At 47.3% G+C, this 18,418-nt stretch overlaps 1 protein-coding gene across 1 annotated transcript in view; it reads left to right on the plus strand.

Annotated features, from left to right (window-relative positions):
- The first annotated feature begins 455 nt into the window (after positions 1-455).
- Positions 456-18,418, plus strand: part of aos (protein argos) — a 20,801-nt gene continuing 2,838 nt past the window's right edge. The window contains exons 1-3 of the mRNA XM_086540924.1: positions 456-865; positions 17,968-18,141; positions 18,327-18,418. The exon at positions 18,327-18,418 is cut by the window's right edge and continues 115 nt beyond it. Coding sequence (XP_086397050.1) covers positions 677-865; positions 17,968-18,141; positions 18,327-18,418 — 455 coding nt within the window. The 5' untranslated portion in view covers positions 456-676. The remainder of the gene's footprint in view (positions 866-17,967; positions 18,142-18,326) is intronic.

The raw sequence follows: 18,418 nt of genomic DNA on the forward strand, positions 1-18,418 counted from the left end.
GATCTCCAGCGCTCGTCTAGATGGATGGCTCTATTACATTCGGGTTTCTTCTTCGGCGGAGGGGAGAGGGGAGAGGGGGGAGAAGGGAGGGGGCAGAATATTGTTGTGCGTGGGTGTAGGAGGGAGGTGTCACAGTGCCGTCGGATGATGCCACATTCCTCTTTTTCGGAGATTTATTACCCGACATAAGGTCCAAGGCAGAGATGGTCTGGCATTCCGCACTGTTCGTTACAGTGCCACGTCATGGATCGTGAATAGACGTAGTGCCGGAAGGAGCCAAAAGCGAAACATAGGAAGGACTAAGGAGGGAGGAGGGAGGAGCCAGTTGAGTGACGCAGACCACGACCCCAAAGTCCGCCTCACGTTCATTGAGAAACCCGAGGGAAGCCCCGCCCACTTCCATTGAGACCCCGCGTCCGAGGGTATAAGACGCTGAGACCCGGCTCGGCCTCCTTAGTAGTACCTGAGTAACCGCAGAGGAAGCGAGTACTTGTTGTGCGCGCCAGGCCTGCCAAGCTACCTGCCATACCCTCATTACCTGTCGCTACCTCTCATTACCTCCCACACGCTTAATTACCTTTTCGTACCGGACTCCACCGCTTGTGACTGTGAGTACTGTGTGACGCTGTCGTGAGCTACCTGCCACCACAGCGCCCTGCGGAAAAACCTGCACACGATGTTGGCCCAGCTCTCTTGTGACTTGTTACTGACGGTGTCGACGCTGGTGCTGCTAGCGCCCGAGCACGGCCACACCTCCAGACTCCCGGCGCTCGAACTCCCGTGGCAGCAGGAGGACCACCAACAGGTCCTCGACTCCAGCTCCTTCGACCAGATACCTGCCTATAAAGTCTTCTATCAGACAGGGGTGAGTACAGCAATGGCTTTTCTGGGTTTCCTATTCTATGCATTACCGTGATGTTTTACTGTCATTGCGTAGCTACTAGAGACTAGAGACTACTAGGGCTCCTTTATGGGTGAGCGAGGGAATAATGTTTGTCTATCTGTCATAGAGAGGAAGTCATCTAGTGCAATTAATGTTTGCTTAGTTACTTTACCACGTCCGTATACAGTGTAGCTTAACAAAATAAACAATGTGAAAATAGAATACTCATCATGGATCACATATCACTCGTCATCCAGTCCATAATATGAATAATATTGCTAGACATAAACTCGATCATAGAACGCAATAAAACGACAACGTGGGCGCTTGCATCACAGGGCCCCAAGCGGAAGTTGCAGTTGTCTATCGCGGTCTATATAATTAGTGTGTCATAGAAACAAGGGGGACGTAGTTTGTTTTGGCGCAGGTCGCCGGCATGGCAACTTGGGCACGAAAAAGCGTCAGTCAAGTTGGCTTCTTGGGACGTGTCACACTGCAACACGGGCAACACGCACTTCGGGATTTGTTGCTTTATGCACTTGCACAGGCGATGTCACCGAGAGCTTATCGCAAAATCTGCTCGATCGACGGGTGATCGCACGTTCTCGCCGATCGAATCCCGATTAAATTGATGGGGTTGCACGATGTGCGAAGTAGCGAGTTTTGTTTCTAAATAGGTCGGAGGGGGGGGGGGATAGGGGAGAGGATGGGAATGAGGGGGGAAGGGGCGAGGGGGGAAGGGGGAGGGGCCGCTTGGTTCTCGCTTGCTGTGCTGAATGAGATGAGGATCATGTCATTAGTGATGCTGATATTTGCTCAGATTGTTTATATATTATATTGCGATCATGACTTTGATTTTGATAACGAATAGCAATAAACGTGATGATAATGATGATGGTAATGCTAGTAACAATGATAGTGATGGTATTAATGATAATAAAGCTAATGTTATTGGATATTGTAGCTTTAATGATGGTGATAATGATATCACTAATGATGAGAATATCAATATTAATGATCGTAATAATCATGATAAACACAATAAGGATAATAATGGTAACCATAATAATAATATCAATAATGATAGTTATAATGATAATAATGAAAATGATACTAATAATAATGAAAGTAATAATAATACTAATAATACTAATACTACTACTAATAATGATGATAATAATAATAATGATAATAATAATAATGAAAATAATAATAATTATAATGTTGATATTTATAATCATGAAAATGGTAATGATAATGATGATGGTAATAAAAATAATGATATTGATAATAATAATAATAATAAAACAATTGATTTTGCTAACATCAATAATGTTAATCATACTAATAACTATTAATGATAGTGATAAAGAGTATCATGATAATATTGAAAACAAAAGTAATGATAATAGATGTCATAGTTTTGACAATGAAAACTATTATAACCATCTATCCAATTTTTATAGTATCAACAGCAAAGCTATCCTAACTGCAGCAAAAGTATTGTCATCATATTATATATATATATATATATATATATATATATATATTATATTATATATATATATATATAATATATATATATATATATATATATATATATGTATATATATATTATATATGTATATATATATATAAGTATATATATATGTATATATATGTATATATATATATGTATATGTATATGTATATGTATATGTATATGTGTATATATATATATATATATATATATATATATATATATATATATATATATATGTATGTATATATATATATATATATACACATGTACATCCTTTTAAGGTTTGAACAATGGTTTCAGTAACTGTCATTGCGAGGAATTTTATCATCACATCAAGTAATCTTACGAAATCCTTTACCTGTCTTAAGTATCTTTACAAGTATCATAAAAAGCGTTCTTTGCACACACTGCCATCATCACTCGTCATCACAAAAAACTAAGATAAAAATATCCTTCTACAACCCCAGTCTCCCTTCCTCTGACTTGTTCTCCCATGCTCTCTTTAAACAGTTAAGGTTGTAATAAATTGTGCAATAGTCATTAAAAGTACACGTGGTCGTGCTAGCGGCGCTGGTCGTTCCGCGTCTGCACACACACACACACACACACACACACACACACACACACACACACACACACACACACACACACACACACACACACACACACACACATACACACACACAGTCACACACACACACACACTAACACTTTTTTTTGTCAAGTCTTTGTCTACGATTGGGTCCTTCCCTTCACGAAGTTATTTTTTATGATTTATTATTCCTTGGTATTGCTGGTTCTGATTACGGGGACGGAGGGTTATGTGTGTGTTTTATCTTTGTTAGAAGGGAGGTCGTAGCCCCATCTTTTATCACCTCGATGTCTTTCTCTTGACAAAGGAGTTTATAGATTCTCTTTTTTATGTTATTTACTGTTCATTTCGTCTTGTGTCTTTTATTTTTATTATTTTTTTTTATATCTTTGTGGTCTTTTTTTTACATTGTCACTAAGGCTGATTATTTCATCTTGTGATACGCGATTCAGTTTTTATACTTACACGACCGTATTTTTCCTACTGCCGCTATCCTATCAAAAACCTCTACTTTGTTTCTCTTCTCCATTTTCGCTTTGGCTGCTCTTCCTACTTCTATGCCCCCCCCCCCACCCCAGCCTTGGTTCCCCTTCAGTGTTAGACCTACGTTATAAACACGTCCCTCTCCCCTCCTCGATCCTTCCTTATTATACTAAACCACTATAGCCGCAGCCTCCGCCAAGACCCCCTTCAAGCTGCTTATAATCCTCATTGTTGCCGGACTTAAGCCAACCTCCAGCTTACCGCAAGCTTAAGCTTACGGGTATCAACCTAGACTTTTCCTCGGCCGCGGGGTCGAGTTAAATCGGTCCGTAAAGCCACTGCCCCGAAAGGCGATTTCCATTTGACGAGATGGACCTTCCAATTTGCCTAACACCTGTTAGTTGGAACACAAGTCCGCAATGGGAGCTCTTTGGTTGAAAAAATCGAGATTTCTTTTCTAAGTTTTAGAGAAGCGGTTTTTTTTTGCTTCTTCAAATCACCCTGTCCCTTTCTTTCCGTTGTCATTTGCCTTGTACGTTCACCGGGTTCAACGAGGCCGAACGAAGATGCAAAGATCGTGTCCTTTCGGCCTCTCGTAGACACGAGGTAGGGGCTGAAGCGGAGGAGGAGGAGGAGGAGGAGGAGGAGGAGGGAGGGTGTATGGCGTCCCTGCGTATCACCTTCAGCTCGCTGCTACTAATACCGTAAGCCGATCCTTCCCCTTGTGATTCACTCAAGTAGAAGGTGAAGAACAGCCAAAAATGTTCTCTCAGTCCCATGTTCCGGAAGTATGCCGTCAAAGCACAGCCGTCTAATCAAAGGCTTTATTTTGCCGTGCGAGGCAAGAATTCTTCACGCTCGCAATAATCCCTCGACGTATCCCCAAGATTAAGGATTTAATATGAAGGATTCCGTGTCCGTTTGTGTGTCGGACTTGAGGGTTTGATTTTCGCGCCCTTCTCGGCGATCACGTAGCCGCCGCGGAAGAGTTGACAAGACGTGACATTCCTGTGCGATTTTTTGTGTGCTATTTGAATGTTTGTGCCGCGTCTTTGACGAAATTAAGAGACGGTGCATTTAATAGATAACTCAACGTATGTAGATTGCAGAATTGCATGCATGTCGGAAAATTAGTACGATAAAATGACATTATACGAAGAGGCGGCGATCGCGGTAGCGTTGGTCAGCGACTCAACGTTCAGAGGAAGTGAGCGCCGTCGTTGGGGCAGTAATCACCCACCAGCCTCATTATGCTCATATTTTACAAACTTTTATTTCGTGTATAGAACATTCCTGCCTGTTATCCTCCTCCTCAGCTCCGAGAAAAGGAAATCCTAATGGTCTAACGGTATTTTTCTCCCAATATTCCCAATGGTTGTTTCTACACCTGAACCATTTTGCGTAATCAAGTCGGGGGAAATTATATCTTATATAAATTTTCCCCCTGGACAGAAAAAAAATAAGCATAGATTTCTCAAGCAGAGAGTAAAAGTACAATGCTCAAGGGTCGCGGGACTGGGTGCATGGGAAAAAACTGAGTTCGGTTTCACTTGGCTTGTCAAGGGTGAAAAAAATGGAGATTCCCCGTAGTTCGCTGGGGATGGACGCACTGATCGGACAAAATGGTGGGATATTCGCGTGTGGGAAACAGACCTAGTGGATTTGTCCTTGAAGAGGATCATTTCAGTTAATTCGCGACGTGCAATTCATCAGAGCGTCAGACTTGGAAGGCGAGCTCACCGATTGACGTGTTTGGGGAAAAGAGCATCGATCCCGTTATACCTTTGGGATTACTTTTGGAAGTTTATGTTTGTTAACATGTTAGTGTTTCTTTATCAGAACAGACCACGTCTTGATATATCAAGATTAGTCAGAATGAGTCAGATAACTAATTTTGTTGAGGGATTGCTTTTTCAACATTATTAAAAAACTTCATACGTAATCCATCTAAGAGACGAGCAGAAGCTGCTATAATTAACTTATGGCGAAAAACACACAACTAACTCTTACCCATCAAGGTCTCTGCGGAGACACAGGTATGCCGTTGAATTGGCAGTTGCACAAGAGGTCATGCAATACTGCTGGGAGTCGGTAGTGCGTGAAGGCCTGCCAGAGTGACCTCATGCTGAATTGCTCATTTTGATTTAAGAAATAGCCTATGTGGCCTGTGATATTTTCTGCTTATTATTTTTTTTTTTGCTAAAGCTAATTAGCCTATTGTCGTTCGTAAGGAAACAAACGTTTGATTACAACTTTTAAAGCATAAAACACCCCATGAACTATAAGCACCTCAATGTGTTTCTTACATTTTTAGTCTCTTTTGTTTAATGTGCGTCTGTTTACTATTTGAAATTGCACACTTGGACCATACAGGCCTCCACCTCTCCGTACGCGTCACGTGACCCGAATCCCGCAGCATTATAAACATCTTTTATTTTCTGCCTCCGATCCTTTTGCTCAAATGCCATTTCCAAATATTGCTGCCTTTGCATTTGCTCACGTTTCCCCGATGCTGCTGCCTCTTAAAGCTTTAGAATTATAAGGTCTCGCTTCGTATCATCTCTGGCAACGACGGCGCTTGCCTCCCGACTCCTGCTTCGCCGTCTTCGTCCTCGTCCCTCCTCGTCACTCGGGTGTCTTGGAAGGGCTCGTAGGTATATTGAAACCTAATATTGTCGCTGAGACGTTGAAGGAAAAGTGATACCCTAGAAAACAGGCAAATAATCTTCTCTCACTTGTTTACCTGATGCACCTGTTCTACACTTCCCGACCGCACAACGCTCGCTCACCCCTCATGCATTAGCTCACTGTCCCTTGCTCTGTCACGGGGACGGACTTTACAATTTAAACCAAGGGCTAAAGTAAATGGTAAAACTCGGTCTTACGTCGCCTTGGTTTAGGCCGATCCTCGGGTGGAGGCGCCGAAAAGTTTCGCTCGCGGTTCGGGCTCCCGGCCTTTGTTCCCCCGTCCGCTCCTCTCTGATACCTGTCCCAAACGTGACGGACGTTCCCCCTGGCGATCGTGTGGCAAGTGTTAGCTGGAGGAGTGTGAGGTAGGGGAGGGAAGGAGGAGTAAGGGAAGGGGGTGGAGGGGTGACGCGCTGGGCTGCCCCGGGGTATGATGCCCTAGGGTATGACGGCCGGTAGGGCAGGAGCCTGGGCCGGACACCAGCCCTGACCGGCACCTGATACCCGCAGGCTCCTGTAACTCCCACCATTACCTATTATTAACTGTCAAGCAGCCGTCCAGCAGCGCTACCATTACTGGGCCAGCCAGTCGTTTGTACCCTGCCTGGCCCAGCCACCCTGCCCTGCCCACTGCCCTTCTGCTTATGTAATACCAGAGCAATCATTTCCTTGGTCGACGCATTAATAAATTGCCAGATAAGTTAATGTAGATTCGGATCTGAACACGCCTTTTACCGTCCTACCAATATGATATCAACACACTTGTCGCTCTAAATGGCAGAGACATCTTCATAAACATCAACATATTATAAACAATAACAAACTCCTTACACCTGGTTCCTAGTCAGAGGGAGGAGGAAGGCCTGAAGGTATATGCATGTGGCGCCAACGTCTCGCCAGCCTAAATGCATCCCGAGACTTCAGGAGTGAATGAAAAGAAAAGAAGAAACACCTCCAAAAAAACTCGATAAACACACCCCGACCCGAACGCCATCATAAAATGAGCAAAATCAGGGTTTAAAGGAGTGAATCAACCGAGCAGGAGCCATGGGGGACCTCGGCTATGTAAGGCCTAATTGGCTGCTCCACCCCGAAGTACTTGGGCAAGCTCCTGTGCGTGTTTGGCTGCCACTTACAAGGCTGAGTGAGATGGGGCTGCTGGGGGAAACGCCCGAAAGGAGGAGGAGGAGAAGCTTGTGGAGCTGGAGAAGGAGAAGGAGAAGGAGGAGGAGGAGGGGGAGAAAAAGAAGAAGAAGAAGGAGGGGGAGAAGAAAAAAAGAAAGAGAAGGGAGGAGGGAACAGCACTGGGGTGGAGACGCATAGGGCCGCACGGGTCACCCCAGGCTGTGGGGCGGGGCTGTGGGGGGAAGGGGGGGGAGCTTCGGTCACTCTAGCGCTACTGTCCGGCAGGTCCTTAGGCCGCAGGTCGTGGTCCGTATTAATAATTCGGATGTCTTGATACTCTGAAGTGAATCATAGGTTGTGTGTGTGTGTGTGTGTGTGTGTGTGTGTGTGTGTGTGTGTGTGTGTGTGTGTGTGTGTGTGTGTGTGTGTGTGTGTGTGTGTGTGTATGTATGTATGTATGTTTGTATAAATGAATACACACACACACATATATATATATGTATATATATATATATATATATATATATATATATATATATATATATATATATACACACACACACATATACATATATATATACACACACACACACACAAACGCACTCATACGCACTTATAATTGAATGTATGTATGCATATCCCCTCTATTGTAAATAACAAAGCTTATATCATATCATACTTCATCTTCTCTGTATGAGTTTCTTTTCTCTTATCTAATTTTCACTGATTCATCGTGACGTTCTTTCTGTGTCTTAACGGTCTTTCATTCTCGGTAATTACTTCCTCTCTCGCGGTCCTCTTGACTATCAAACTTATGTCTTCCCTCCTTCTTTCTTCTCCCCCTCTTCCTCCTCTTACCCTCTCCTCAGATCTGTCAAGCCATGAATGTATGTATGTGTGTAAGGGGGAAGTCTAAGGTAGTAAAATATAAACGAGGTATTGGATTTTTTTTTTTTACAGAGTAAGTTCTCTTATAAATGTTTCGAAAAGTTTCTTCATCGATCTGTTCGAATCTTTCCTCTTCATATCATTCTCCTTCGACTCTTAGTGTTAGTTCATCGCCATTATCGGCATCCTCAGCTTCAGACGTCAGAAGGGAAAAAAACTGACAGCGGTTACGAGGCATGTGTATGGAATGACGTAGTGTCTGAGAATGAATTCCGCGAGCTGCTTGTAGGCCCAAAGTCTGCCAACCTTCTTGACTCCGTCCGCGAATGGATGAAGCTGAAGATTGCGGGTGATTTATCTCCTCTGTGACACTTGATACAAATCTTCTTAATCGCGGTAATGAAGTGATTGTGAGTGGAGACAACAGCGCAGAGAGCAAAAAGCGTCTCTGTTACCACCACACTCTGCAGTGGGCAAACACATTAACATTTCGGACACTAATACCCCGGTAGAAAATACGATGTAAACACACGTATGTAATTTCATCGGCTACTGTCTCTGCGATATTAATACTTTCTCTTCATTTTGCCTTTGCAATACAGGATATTGTCACTAACTTGTAAGTATCCCCGCAACGACGAGTAGTGTAAATAAACAAAAGGTGTTTTATATGGTTGACTGTATGAAGTTGGGCAGGCTGGCGTCAGGGTGCCACATGGATCGAGTGCCGCCGCATACCTCTGACATACGCATGTTTGGCACTCGCACCTCTCCGCGCACTGCCAGGAACAAAGCAAATCCCACCTTATCAATCTACAGCCTTCATCTATCACATTTCTCGTGACAGTGTTGCCGGGTTGGCACTACCGACGTCTTTTGGCTCTAATGAAGGGGAAAGAGGAGAGGAGGGGACGCTTCAAGTAATGTGTGTATTGTCAAGTATTCATGACTCCTTCGGTATTGGCTACGAGCATTTAATTGTAAAAATGGTTTTCGTCCCCGCGCCGAGACTGTCTGATCTCTTGACACCACGTGTAAAGACGACAGGGAGATTCTTGCATGTAAACATTAGCTAGATATTGTCACAGCGTGGAAAAATTAGCGATGCTTGTTGGCACTATGAACGACTGTTTGGCGCCGCCACCTCACTTTCACTCTATCACACCCGCCCACAACACTACCCACATCGTGCTCCCCCCACACCCACACGCCACTTTACATCACGAACCGCGTCTACAACTATCTAGCCTTCACAATTCTACCTTATCGGAGCCCCCCAAACCCATCCTAAACTACATCTACAACTTGTAGAAGTTACCTGGTCTGTGTGTCTTTGATAGTGTGTTTCTGTGTATTTGTGTGTATGTTTGTGTGTGTGTGTTTGTATATGTGTGTATGTGTGTGTATGTGTGTGTTTGTGGCGGATGTGTATGTGTGTGCATTTATGTGTCTCTATGATTGAAACGAGGGTGAAGCTGGAGATCCTTGTAGTAACGGTAGGTGCGGGCGCCACTCTGCCGCTGCCCGGGGAAAGTTAGAGGGAGAGCTTCTGGTACTGAGTGTATCCAAGGTATCTGCGCCTCGGTCCACTGCCGCTGCTACGTGACGATACAGTATTTCGGAGACTGGCCGACAACGCTGAGATATATTTTAGGGGTATTTAAAAAATGGTAGACTCCGCCGAGGAGAAAAGGAAAATCGCGTGAAAAATGATCGCTGAAGCAGAAATTTTCAGGAGTTCACAGTAACCTTCACACATCCACCAACATTCCACGCTCTTTTTTTCTTCTTCGTCAACTCGGGAGTAAAGAGCCTTGAGAAATATTAACGCTATCATTAACAAGTTCATCAGAGGGACTTTTGAGATTTCTCCGCGACTCCCTTTCGTAAACAAGCAACGAGACAAAAGTCGCCAGCCGCGCCAGAACCCACCACCAATAGCAGCAGGAACAAGAGGAACAACAACAAGAGCTCGGGAGAAATGAATGGGGGTCTAACCATTAGCCACGGGTGAGTGAGTCGCCCGGGGTTGCAGCATGGTACAATTAGACGAACAAACAATCACCGGGCTCCAGAGATCTCATCACGGCGCTTCCATGCCTCCGCGCCAACGTCAGTCTCAGCTTCTACGCATTTTAAAAGTGGTATAATGACGACCTATGTACCAGAGGAGAGTTCCCGTGGCCTTACCCAGAGGAGCTGGAGGGAGAGGGGTGGGGGGTGGGGCACCGCGGAGGTGGGGGAGGTCGCTCAGGTAAGGTGTGTTGCCACAGTTCGCCAAGGGAGTAAGAGATTCTCTACTATCATTTTTAAGTGTGATTGCGGGTTTAAATTTGCCTTGTACGTGGCATGAAACCATTAGAATTGCTGTTAAAATATGAGACCAAAAGCCTGCGAGATATACAGGAGCTGCACTTGATATAGTTTACCTGGCCTTTTACAATTTATACAACATTCACTTTTCTTTAACTTCTCGTGCTCTCCTTTTTTTCTACAGGAGTTCCGATGACTAAACTCCTGCCTTTACGAATTAATACAACTGAACGTAAGGGATTATCAACATATCCATGTTTATAATTAATCATTTTCTTTATCGAGATTGATGAAAGTTCTGGATAGGAGACAGCGAAGCGTGGAGAGGAGACGGAGGAGGAGTAGGGGGGAGGAGGAGAAGGAGGAGGAGCAGGGGGGAGGAGGAGAAGGAGGGGAGGGGGTGGGCAGGGGGTAGAGAGTAGGAAGGTGAAGAGAGAAGGGGAGGGAGGAGAGTGAGGGAGGGTCGGGGGTTAAGGTGGGAGTGGGGGTAGGGGGTCACCAAACTAGTCGTAGCGGATTCATTCAGAATAATTCCATTCATCGTGGCGTTCATTCATTCAGGTGAGTCGGTGGGTGTTACAAGGGAGCGCGGGAGGGGGGGGGGGAGCCGCCGAGATCTGCCTGGAGAGAAGGTCGTGCTGCCTGGACTCGGGCTGTTTCATATCGCGGGGAGAAATTGCTCAACGATATGAGAGAGAGAGAGAGAGAGAGAGAGAGAGAGAGAGAGAGAGAGAGAGAGAGAGAGAGAGAGAGAGAGAATGTAAGATAGAAAGAGATAATGAGATAGAATGAAAGAGAGATGAGAGCGAGAGCAAGGTAGAAATAGAAAACGAGATAGAAAGAGCGAGAGAAAGAAGAGACTGAGAGCAAGATAGAGAGAGAGAGAGCGAGAGCAAGATAGAAAGAGAGAGAGAGAGAGAGAGAAGAGAGGGAGAGAGAGGAGAGAAAAAAGAAAAAGAAAAAGGCCCGCAGTAGCAGTTACGGTGTCGGGTCGAACCATATTTGGTCATGAGAGGGACTGCGAAGGCATGGAATGACTCAATTGATTAGCTTCTCGGTGCCAGTGAAAGAGCAACGACTAATCCTGCTGAATCGTTCCGCGGTCCTCCTTTGCGCCGCCTCGAAGGACCGCGGGGATCCGGCTCGGACTCGAAGGATGTGAACACCGGCGATCATCCTCGGTCTATATACATAATGGAGGAAGGCAGCCATTTTGGCGGAAACACGTCCCTTTTGGCGGGAAGGGGTCTGTTTAAGCGATACCTTGTTGGACGCGGCGGGAACGGGCGGCGATCTGCTGGGTGAGAAAGGTCGCCCGGTCCGGCCGGTAAAATCAGACCCGGTCAACCAGTATGGCGGGAACTGCAAGTCGGTTTGGCGCCTGGAAAAGCGGAGGTGACGGGATGGGCGGGTAGCGCTGGGGCTCTGCGGTCGGAGATGGGCGGCAGTCGGGGTGGGTGGTGTGGGTGGGTTGGCCTGGCGGTGGGTGACGGGGCACACACTCCCAAGGACACTAGCAACTCCGGGCTAGCAGGTGCAGCACGAGGTCTTACGTACATGTTGTCAGGGCCCCTTCCAAGGGCCTTGCTAATGGTCGAGTCGAAAGGCCAGTTTCCCCGAGAGCGAACGCCTTCCAACTCCCTCCGTGCTACACATCCCTCCCAGCGCCCGTTGTTGGACGCCCACGACAACCGCCACTACGCTTCCAGCCCTCGAACGACCATCCCGCCGGACGACCAAGAGGACCATCCACCCTAACACTTTCTTAAGATGTGTAGTTTCCGCTGCGGGCTCAACGGTCTCTCTCGCGGCGGAAGTCACCTGTTCGGCCGCGTTCACTCTCAGTCACTCTCAGCTGCTGCCGCCTTCTTCGAGTCCCTACCACTCTCAGGTTTAGTCACCATCCAGAGTCAGGTCGTCATACCACTCTTCGCTTCGACCAGGACCTCAGATGCTACCACAACTTAGCCATGCCGGACGCCTCGAGGAAGAAGTTGTGCGTTGTTTTTTCCATCGTCATCATATCTTTTTGAAATGTGGTCGCTCCACAGCTGATGCACCTCTGCGTCATCGCCGTCACATGCACAGTCCGTTCTCCTTCTCATCCTTCCCCCTCGGCGTCCCTCAAGCCCTAGATCCTGCGTCCACACTTCCTTCTTCACCCTTCAGCCATGTTTGCCTTCTTCTCCCTCCTCCTCCTCCTCCTCCTTCTCCTCCTCTTCCTCACCCTTTTGACCCCGCGGAGACCATTCCGTCGCACACTCATTCATTCATTTGTTCCAGCGTTCATTCATTTAGACAAACGTGTGCCGATCTCAAGGTTACGGCGCTGTTTGGTGTTCTTCTGGGTGTTCCCCAGTGTTCCCACGCGCTCTAGAACTTCCTTACCTGGAAGCATACACGTACATACTTACGTACACACGCACGCCAACACGCAGAAGAGCGAATACGAAATTCTTCGAAGTAGCCTGAGACTGACGAGCCGGTATTACCCAACACCGATTTATGTTCGCACAGCACATTGCATTCCTCCCTATGCCACGACGCAATAAGGGCTTCGAAGATTAAAAACACAGTCCACTCTTGCGCCTTTCTTCCTGTTCGCCTTTTATTCCATTCATTTGAATCTCGGCCGCAATTCTCGCCCTTATATGGTCACCGCGTACGAGCGAGCGTCTTCATGAGGGTTACGCCTCCTTGGTGCCGCTGTTCTTCAAGGTAATAATGGGAAGGATCACATAACTGGCATACCTGAGTCCGCACACACAGAGTGGCGCCTCGCACAACACATCGCTCGCCCCCACCCGCGCCTGCCTCCCGCCCGCCGCCCACGGCCGCCCACTCCGCTCACCCCAGCCAGGCGCCTCGCGCTGGAATCTTTAGGGCTGACGGGGCGGTTCAAAGGAAGATGAAAAGGGAAAGGAGGAGGGAAAAAAGGAAGATGGATATGCGAGGAAACGGGTAGCGTTAGGAGGACGGACGGCGGGAGATACGGATGGTGGGCGAGGAGGGCGCTGAGGGGGATGTGCGGAGGGAAAGCCGTCGGACTCCCTCACAATTTACCTGGTAATGTCATCGTTAAACCGAGGCGAGATTTATGCTGATGAGTTTAAATATGGTAATGGGACTTGAGGGGGAGGTAGGGTGGGGGTGACAGGGAAGGAAGGTAGGAGGGAAGCTTGACGGGGATTTTCGTGGTTCATCTCATCTCTCTCTCCCCCCCCCCTCTCTCTCTCTCTCTCTCTCTCTCCCTCCCTCCCTCCCTCCCTCCCTCCCCCCCTCCCTCTCTCTCTCTCTCTCTCTCTCTCTCTCTCTCTCTCTCTCTCTCTCTCTCTCTCTCTCTCTCTCTCTCTCTCTCTCTCTCTCTCTCTCTCTCTCTCTCATTCTCCTTATTTCTTAGACATTACCGACTCACACCAACTGACATTTACATCCCCATCTCATCCCATTTAACATTTACCTCATTGTCCGCACTTTCTAGCCTTCACATATGCGGCCATATGACGTGTCTCTCTGGCGCCATCACAGATGCCTCTTCTTTCTTATTTGCGAGCAGTACAAGCGACTATCGATGTTTCATTGCACGCGTTGATGTGCACTTTTGCATACTAACCAAGGAATGGCATTGGTTTTCGTCGCGTTTAGAAAGTAGACATTTAACTCTGTAGATTACTGCTGTCTTAGATATACTGGCTGTTCTTGATAGAATACCAATCGCAGCTAAAGCTTTCGAGGGAATATATGTCGTCGATGACACGCAACGTAGAGATTCTCGCCCAAGAGCTTCCGGTGGAAAGTCTTACATATACGCTCTCCCCCTTTCCCTTGCACCAAGAACACGCTTTATTCTTACCTGTATTACCTCTTAGGGCGTCTCTAATTTATCCTCGGGGCGGTGGTTGTAGTGGCCTAGGTGTGATAGCCCGGGATGGTAGCCCGAAACCCGCTGTGGGCAAGAGTTGGGTGTGTGGCGGCCCGGGCACGGCGGCGGTGGCGGCGGCGGCGTCGGAGAGGAGCCGTGGCGCCGCGCCGGGCAGGCCTGACGTGAAGATGGTGCGGCCACATTCTCCCCGCGCCCACGCTCGAACGGGACACTTTAAATGTGTCCACTCACCACAGATTTTAAGCCCTTGTTTGACTTTCGATTTTCGTCCCTGGCGTCAGTGTGTATGTGTTTAATGGCCCGCACGATTGGCGGCGCGAGTGAGGCGGCCCTGGCACCGTGGCCCCACGAGTCCTCGCACCGTGGGGAAGGTCGCGCCTTCAGGCTTTTGGTTTCATATGGACGGGGGGGGGGGGCACTTTCATATCGTCCCCTAAAATCAAAATGCATCCTACACGAATGTCCCAAAATGCATCCGTATTCTATCTTTTTTATTTATTTAATTTTATTTTTTTCCCTCTCTCTATTCGGGTATTTTAAAAGATTGAAAGTCCAGGAAGCCCAGAAATAGGAGCGTCCCTTCATTCAGCTCCTTTCAGCATCAGTACAGGTGACCTTATTCGCCTTTTCGAGCTCCTAAATTTCCACTTCAATTCGGATTCTGGCGAGTTTCCCACAAGAAGAATTATGTGGTGTGCTGCAAGTTCGAAAATAAGGAGGTGGGGAAAAAAATCTGGGATATCGGTTGTGGAGGAGTAAGGTAAATGCGGAAATACTCCTGTTCATTTCTCTCTCTCTGTCTCCTGTCTGTTTGTCTAGCTGTTTGTGTGCCTTTCTTCTGTCTCTCTCTCATTTTGTCTCTCTCTCATTCATTCTCTCTCTCTCTCTCTCTCTCTCTCTCTCTCTCTCTCTCTCTCTCTCTCTCTCTCTCTCTCTCTCTCTCTCTCTCTTTCTCTCTCTCTCTCTGCATCTTTCCCTCTCTCCCTGCCCCTCCCCACATGAAGGAGGACCCACTACGGCGCCAGCCCACATAACTAACTCCCCCCGTCCAACTAAGCGACCTTCGCCGTCTCCTGTCCCCCTCCCTCCCCCTCCCCCTACCCCTCTCCCCTTACCCTCCTGCCCTTCACATCCCTCAAGCCCTCCCTTCCTTCGCCCTTTGCCCTACAACCTCCGTCAATTTCTTTTCCTTCTCTCAGTTCCCTCTTCAACACTGCCTCTCTCTCTCTCTCTCTCTCTCTCTCTCTCTCTCTCTCTCTCTCTCTCTCTCTCTCTCTCTCTCTCTCTCTCTCTCTCTCTCTCTCTCTCTCTCTCTCTCTCTCTCTCTCTCTCTCTCTCTCTCTCTCTCTCTCTCTCTCTCTCTCTCTCTCTCCTTCATCTTTTGCTCGAAGCTCTCCTCGCTCATTTTTTTCCTTTTTATCGTTCACATTCTCCGCCCCGAGTTATTATGCGCGTCTTTTTATCTCCCTCAGACAGCGGGATTGAGTCGCCGTTTGATATTGGTTTCACTAACTGATAATTTGATTGTTTTTCTCTCTTGTTTTATGCGATGGGAGTTGATAGCTGGGCACAGCAAGAGCACAGTGGCCAATTCTGTAACCCGGTCTCCTCCATACTTGTTTTTGTCGCCGCTGGGACAAACATCGGTGGCTGAACGTAGATTTTTATTTTTTTGTGTAAACCTTTTGCGATCACTTGTTTTCTCTTGACTGTCCGAGAAATGTTTCTTTGGAGATGAAGACTTTTCTGAGAATCGATGATATGTTTCCCTTTTGTCTTCGTGTAATGATGTAGTTTTTCTTTTTCTTCGATTCGAATGTAGTGATTTTTTTTCCTCGGAACTGCTTATTATTTTTCAAGAATCGATATTGTGCTTCACTCTTGCGTCTGTATAACGATGGGAAAGTTTACGATACCATAACGGGCATCGATCGCGACTTAATGCTTTTCTCTTGCCGTAGATCCTCGACTTTATATATAGTTCATCATGACCGCGGCTTTTTAAATCCGCGTTGATGATCATATTGGTCGCGGACCAGTGTAAACAGATGTATCCAGCTCAGCCCATTCATTCATTCCCTCCCCCCCCTACCCATCCCTGACGACCCTACCCTACCGCCCCCTCCCCCACCCAAACCACCCGGCCCCTTCCATTCTTGCGCGTGGGAAAATTTACGTTGCCAGGATGTTTCCCCGGCCGCCCATTCATTCATTCATTGGGCGCGACCTGGGTGAACCATGAGGCTTGAACTTGACCCCACACTTCCAGGGCGCGATCTTGGAACCAGAGGATTGTGAAGGGGGGTGTGAAGGGGGAGGGAAGGGGGGGGAGGGGGAAGGAAAGGGTGACAAGGAAGGGAAGGGGAGACCTTTAATGATGGAATAAGTACCAGCTTAACGCCACGTCGGTCAGGTGTAGAGGGGGCGGGGGAAAGGGTGAGGGGAGGGGGGCAAAGGGCGGTTTTGCGGTGTAGAACACGGTATCATTGTAACCATCATTATTAACGTTCTTCTTGAATTACAGGCCAAAAACAAAAAAAAAAAATAAAAAAAATAGTGATTGATAATCATGGCATAAAGGAATGCTTGAAGGATATGCGAAGGACTTCGGGAAAATTCGATCGCATTGTTTCTACGATTGTTCTCCGACTGACGTGAAAGCAAATAGAAAAAATAAGAGACATCACTAGCGGTCCTGAGGTTATATATCGGCTGGTATAGATGTACAAGTATGCGTACAAGAAAGTTGTGCGTGTACGCACGAGAAGTTGTGGTGCGGCCAGGCGGGAAGAGGGGCGTGTGGGGTCATGGGGGTCACAGGGGGTCGTGACTCCTACCCCACACCCCCCTCCGCTACCAAATGAGAGGAAATCAACCATTTTAATGGGAAAATGCGTCCGGATCACGGCTGCCTTCGTAGAAAATACGGGTAAAATAAAGCAGCAGCTGAGCAACACCCTCCAGTGGAGTATCTGTGGCCTCCGAGGAAGCGCTTAAGCTGATGAGGCGCCCCGGGCCGTGCGTCTGTTTCCCTCGCCGAGTGTCATGCCAGGGGCATGGAAGACGACGGGTTGATATAATAATGATACTTATCGCCGCTGATGCTGCGGTAAAAATATATCATCGGTGAGACGAGTGTGCGTGCGTGACTGTCGCAGCACCGCCATCAACCCTCAGCATCTCTCTCCACCCATCACAGACCTCATCTCGGCTTCCGGCCCCGCGGGCATCCTCTGTACGGAGAAATCGTGTCAGCCTCTCTGCTACTGCTGCTCCTCCCTCCCCTCACTTGCCCTTATCATTATTACCATCATTAACGCCACCATTATCATAATCATCATCGCCAAGCCCTCATTACCGCAAGCAAGTCGGTTTGTTGTACCAAAACTCCCGGAGCGTCCACTCTAACGAGGGTCAAAATTGACGCTTTCTTAAGCGTAGTGTAACTGTTCTTCTAAAGCGTTTTGTGCGTCAGTATATGTTAGTGTTCGCCACACACGCGAGGAACATCACGTTGTTGCTTATTTTACCTAACTGAATTAATACTTTTACGTTTCATTACTAAATCTTTGCGTTTTTTCTCTCCGCAGAAGAGTGAGGAGGACCTGCCAGTGTGCTCACCATGGTCCGTTTGCAACAAGGTCGACACGTACGACTCCCCGCGGGTGGAACGCCAGTGCAGGTGTCCCTCTGGCCAGACTTGCAGCGCCTCCCTCACGTCCTCCGACGGACACACCATCACCGACAAGAACCGCCAGTTCAAGGTAAGCTTACTAATGCAGAGCAATCTCTTGTCAACGCGAACTGTCGTGGAATCCAGATCATTACCAATAAAAGGCTCCAATCATGTGTAACATTTTGAATATCACGCAACAGAAGAAGATATAAAAATGAACGAGTTGACACTCCAGGGCAACCATTTTAATCGAACATCATTTTCCTTCGCCAGCTGTGTGAACCCATCAAGAAACTGCCCAAGTGTCGCTACTTCCGCGATGTCACATGGACTTTCATCACTTACCCGGACAACGTGACGCAGCA

This window comes from Penaeus japonicus, unplaced genomic scaffold, assembly GCF_977035675.1.
Source record: "Penaeus japonicus unplaced genomic scaffold, GWHDUDI00000001_assembly GWHDUDI00000001, whole genome shotgun sequence".
NCBI classification, from domain to species: domain Eukaryota; kingdom Metazoa; phylum Arthropoda; class Malacostraca; order Decapoda; family Penaeidae; genus Penaeus; species Penaeus japonicus.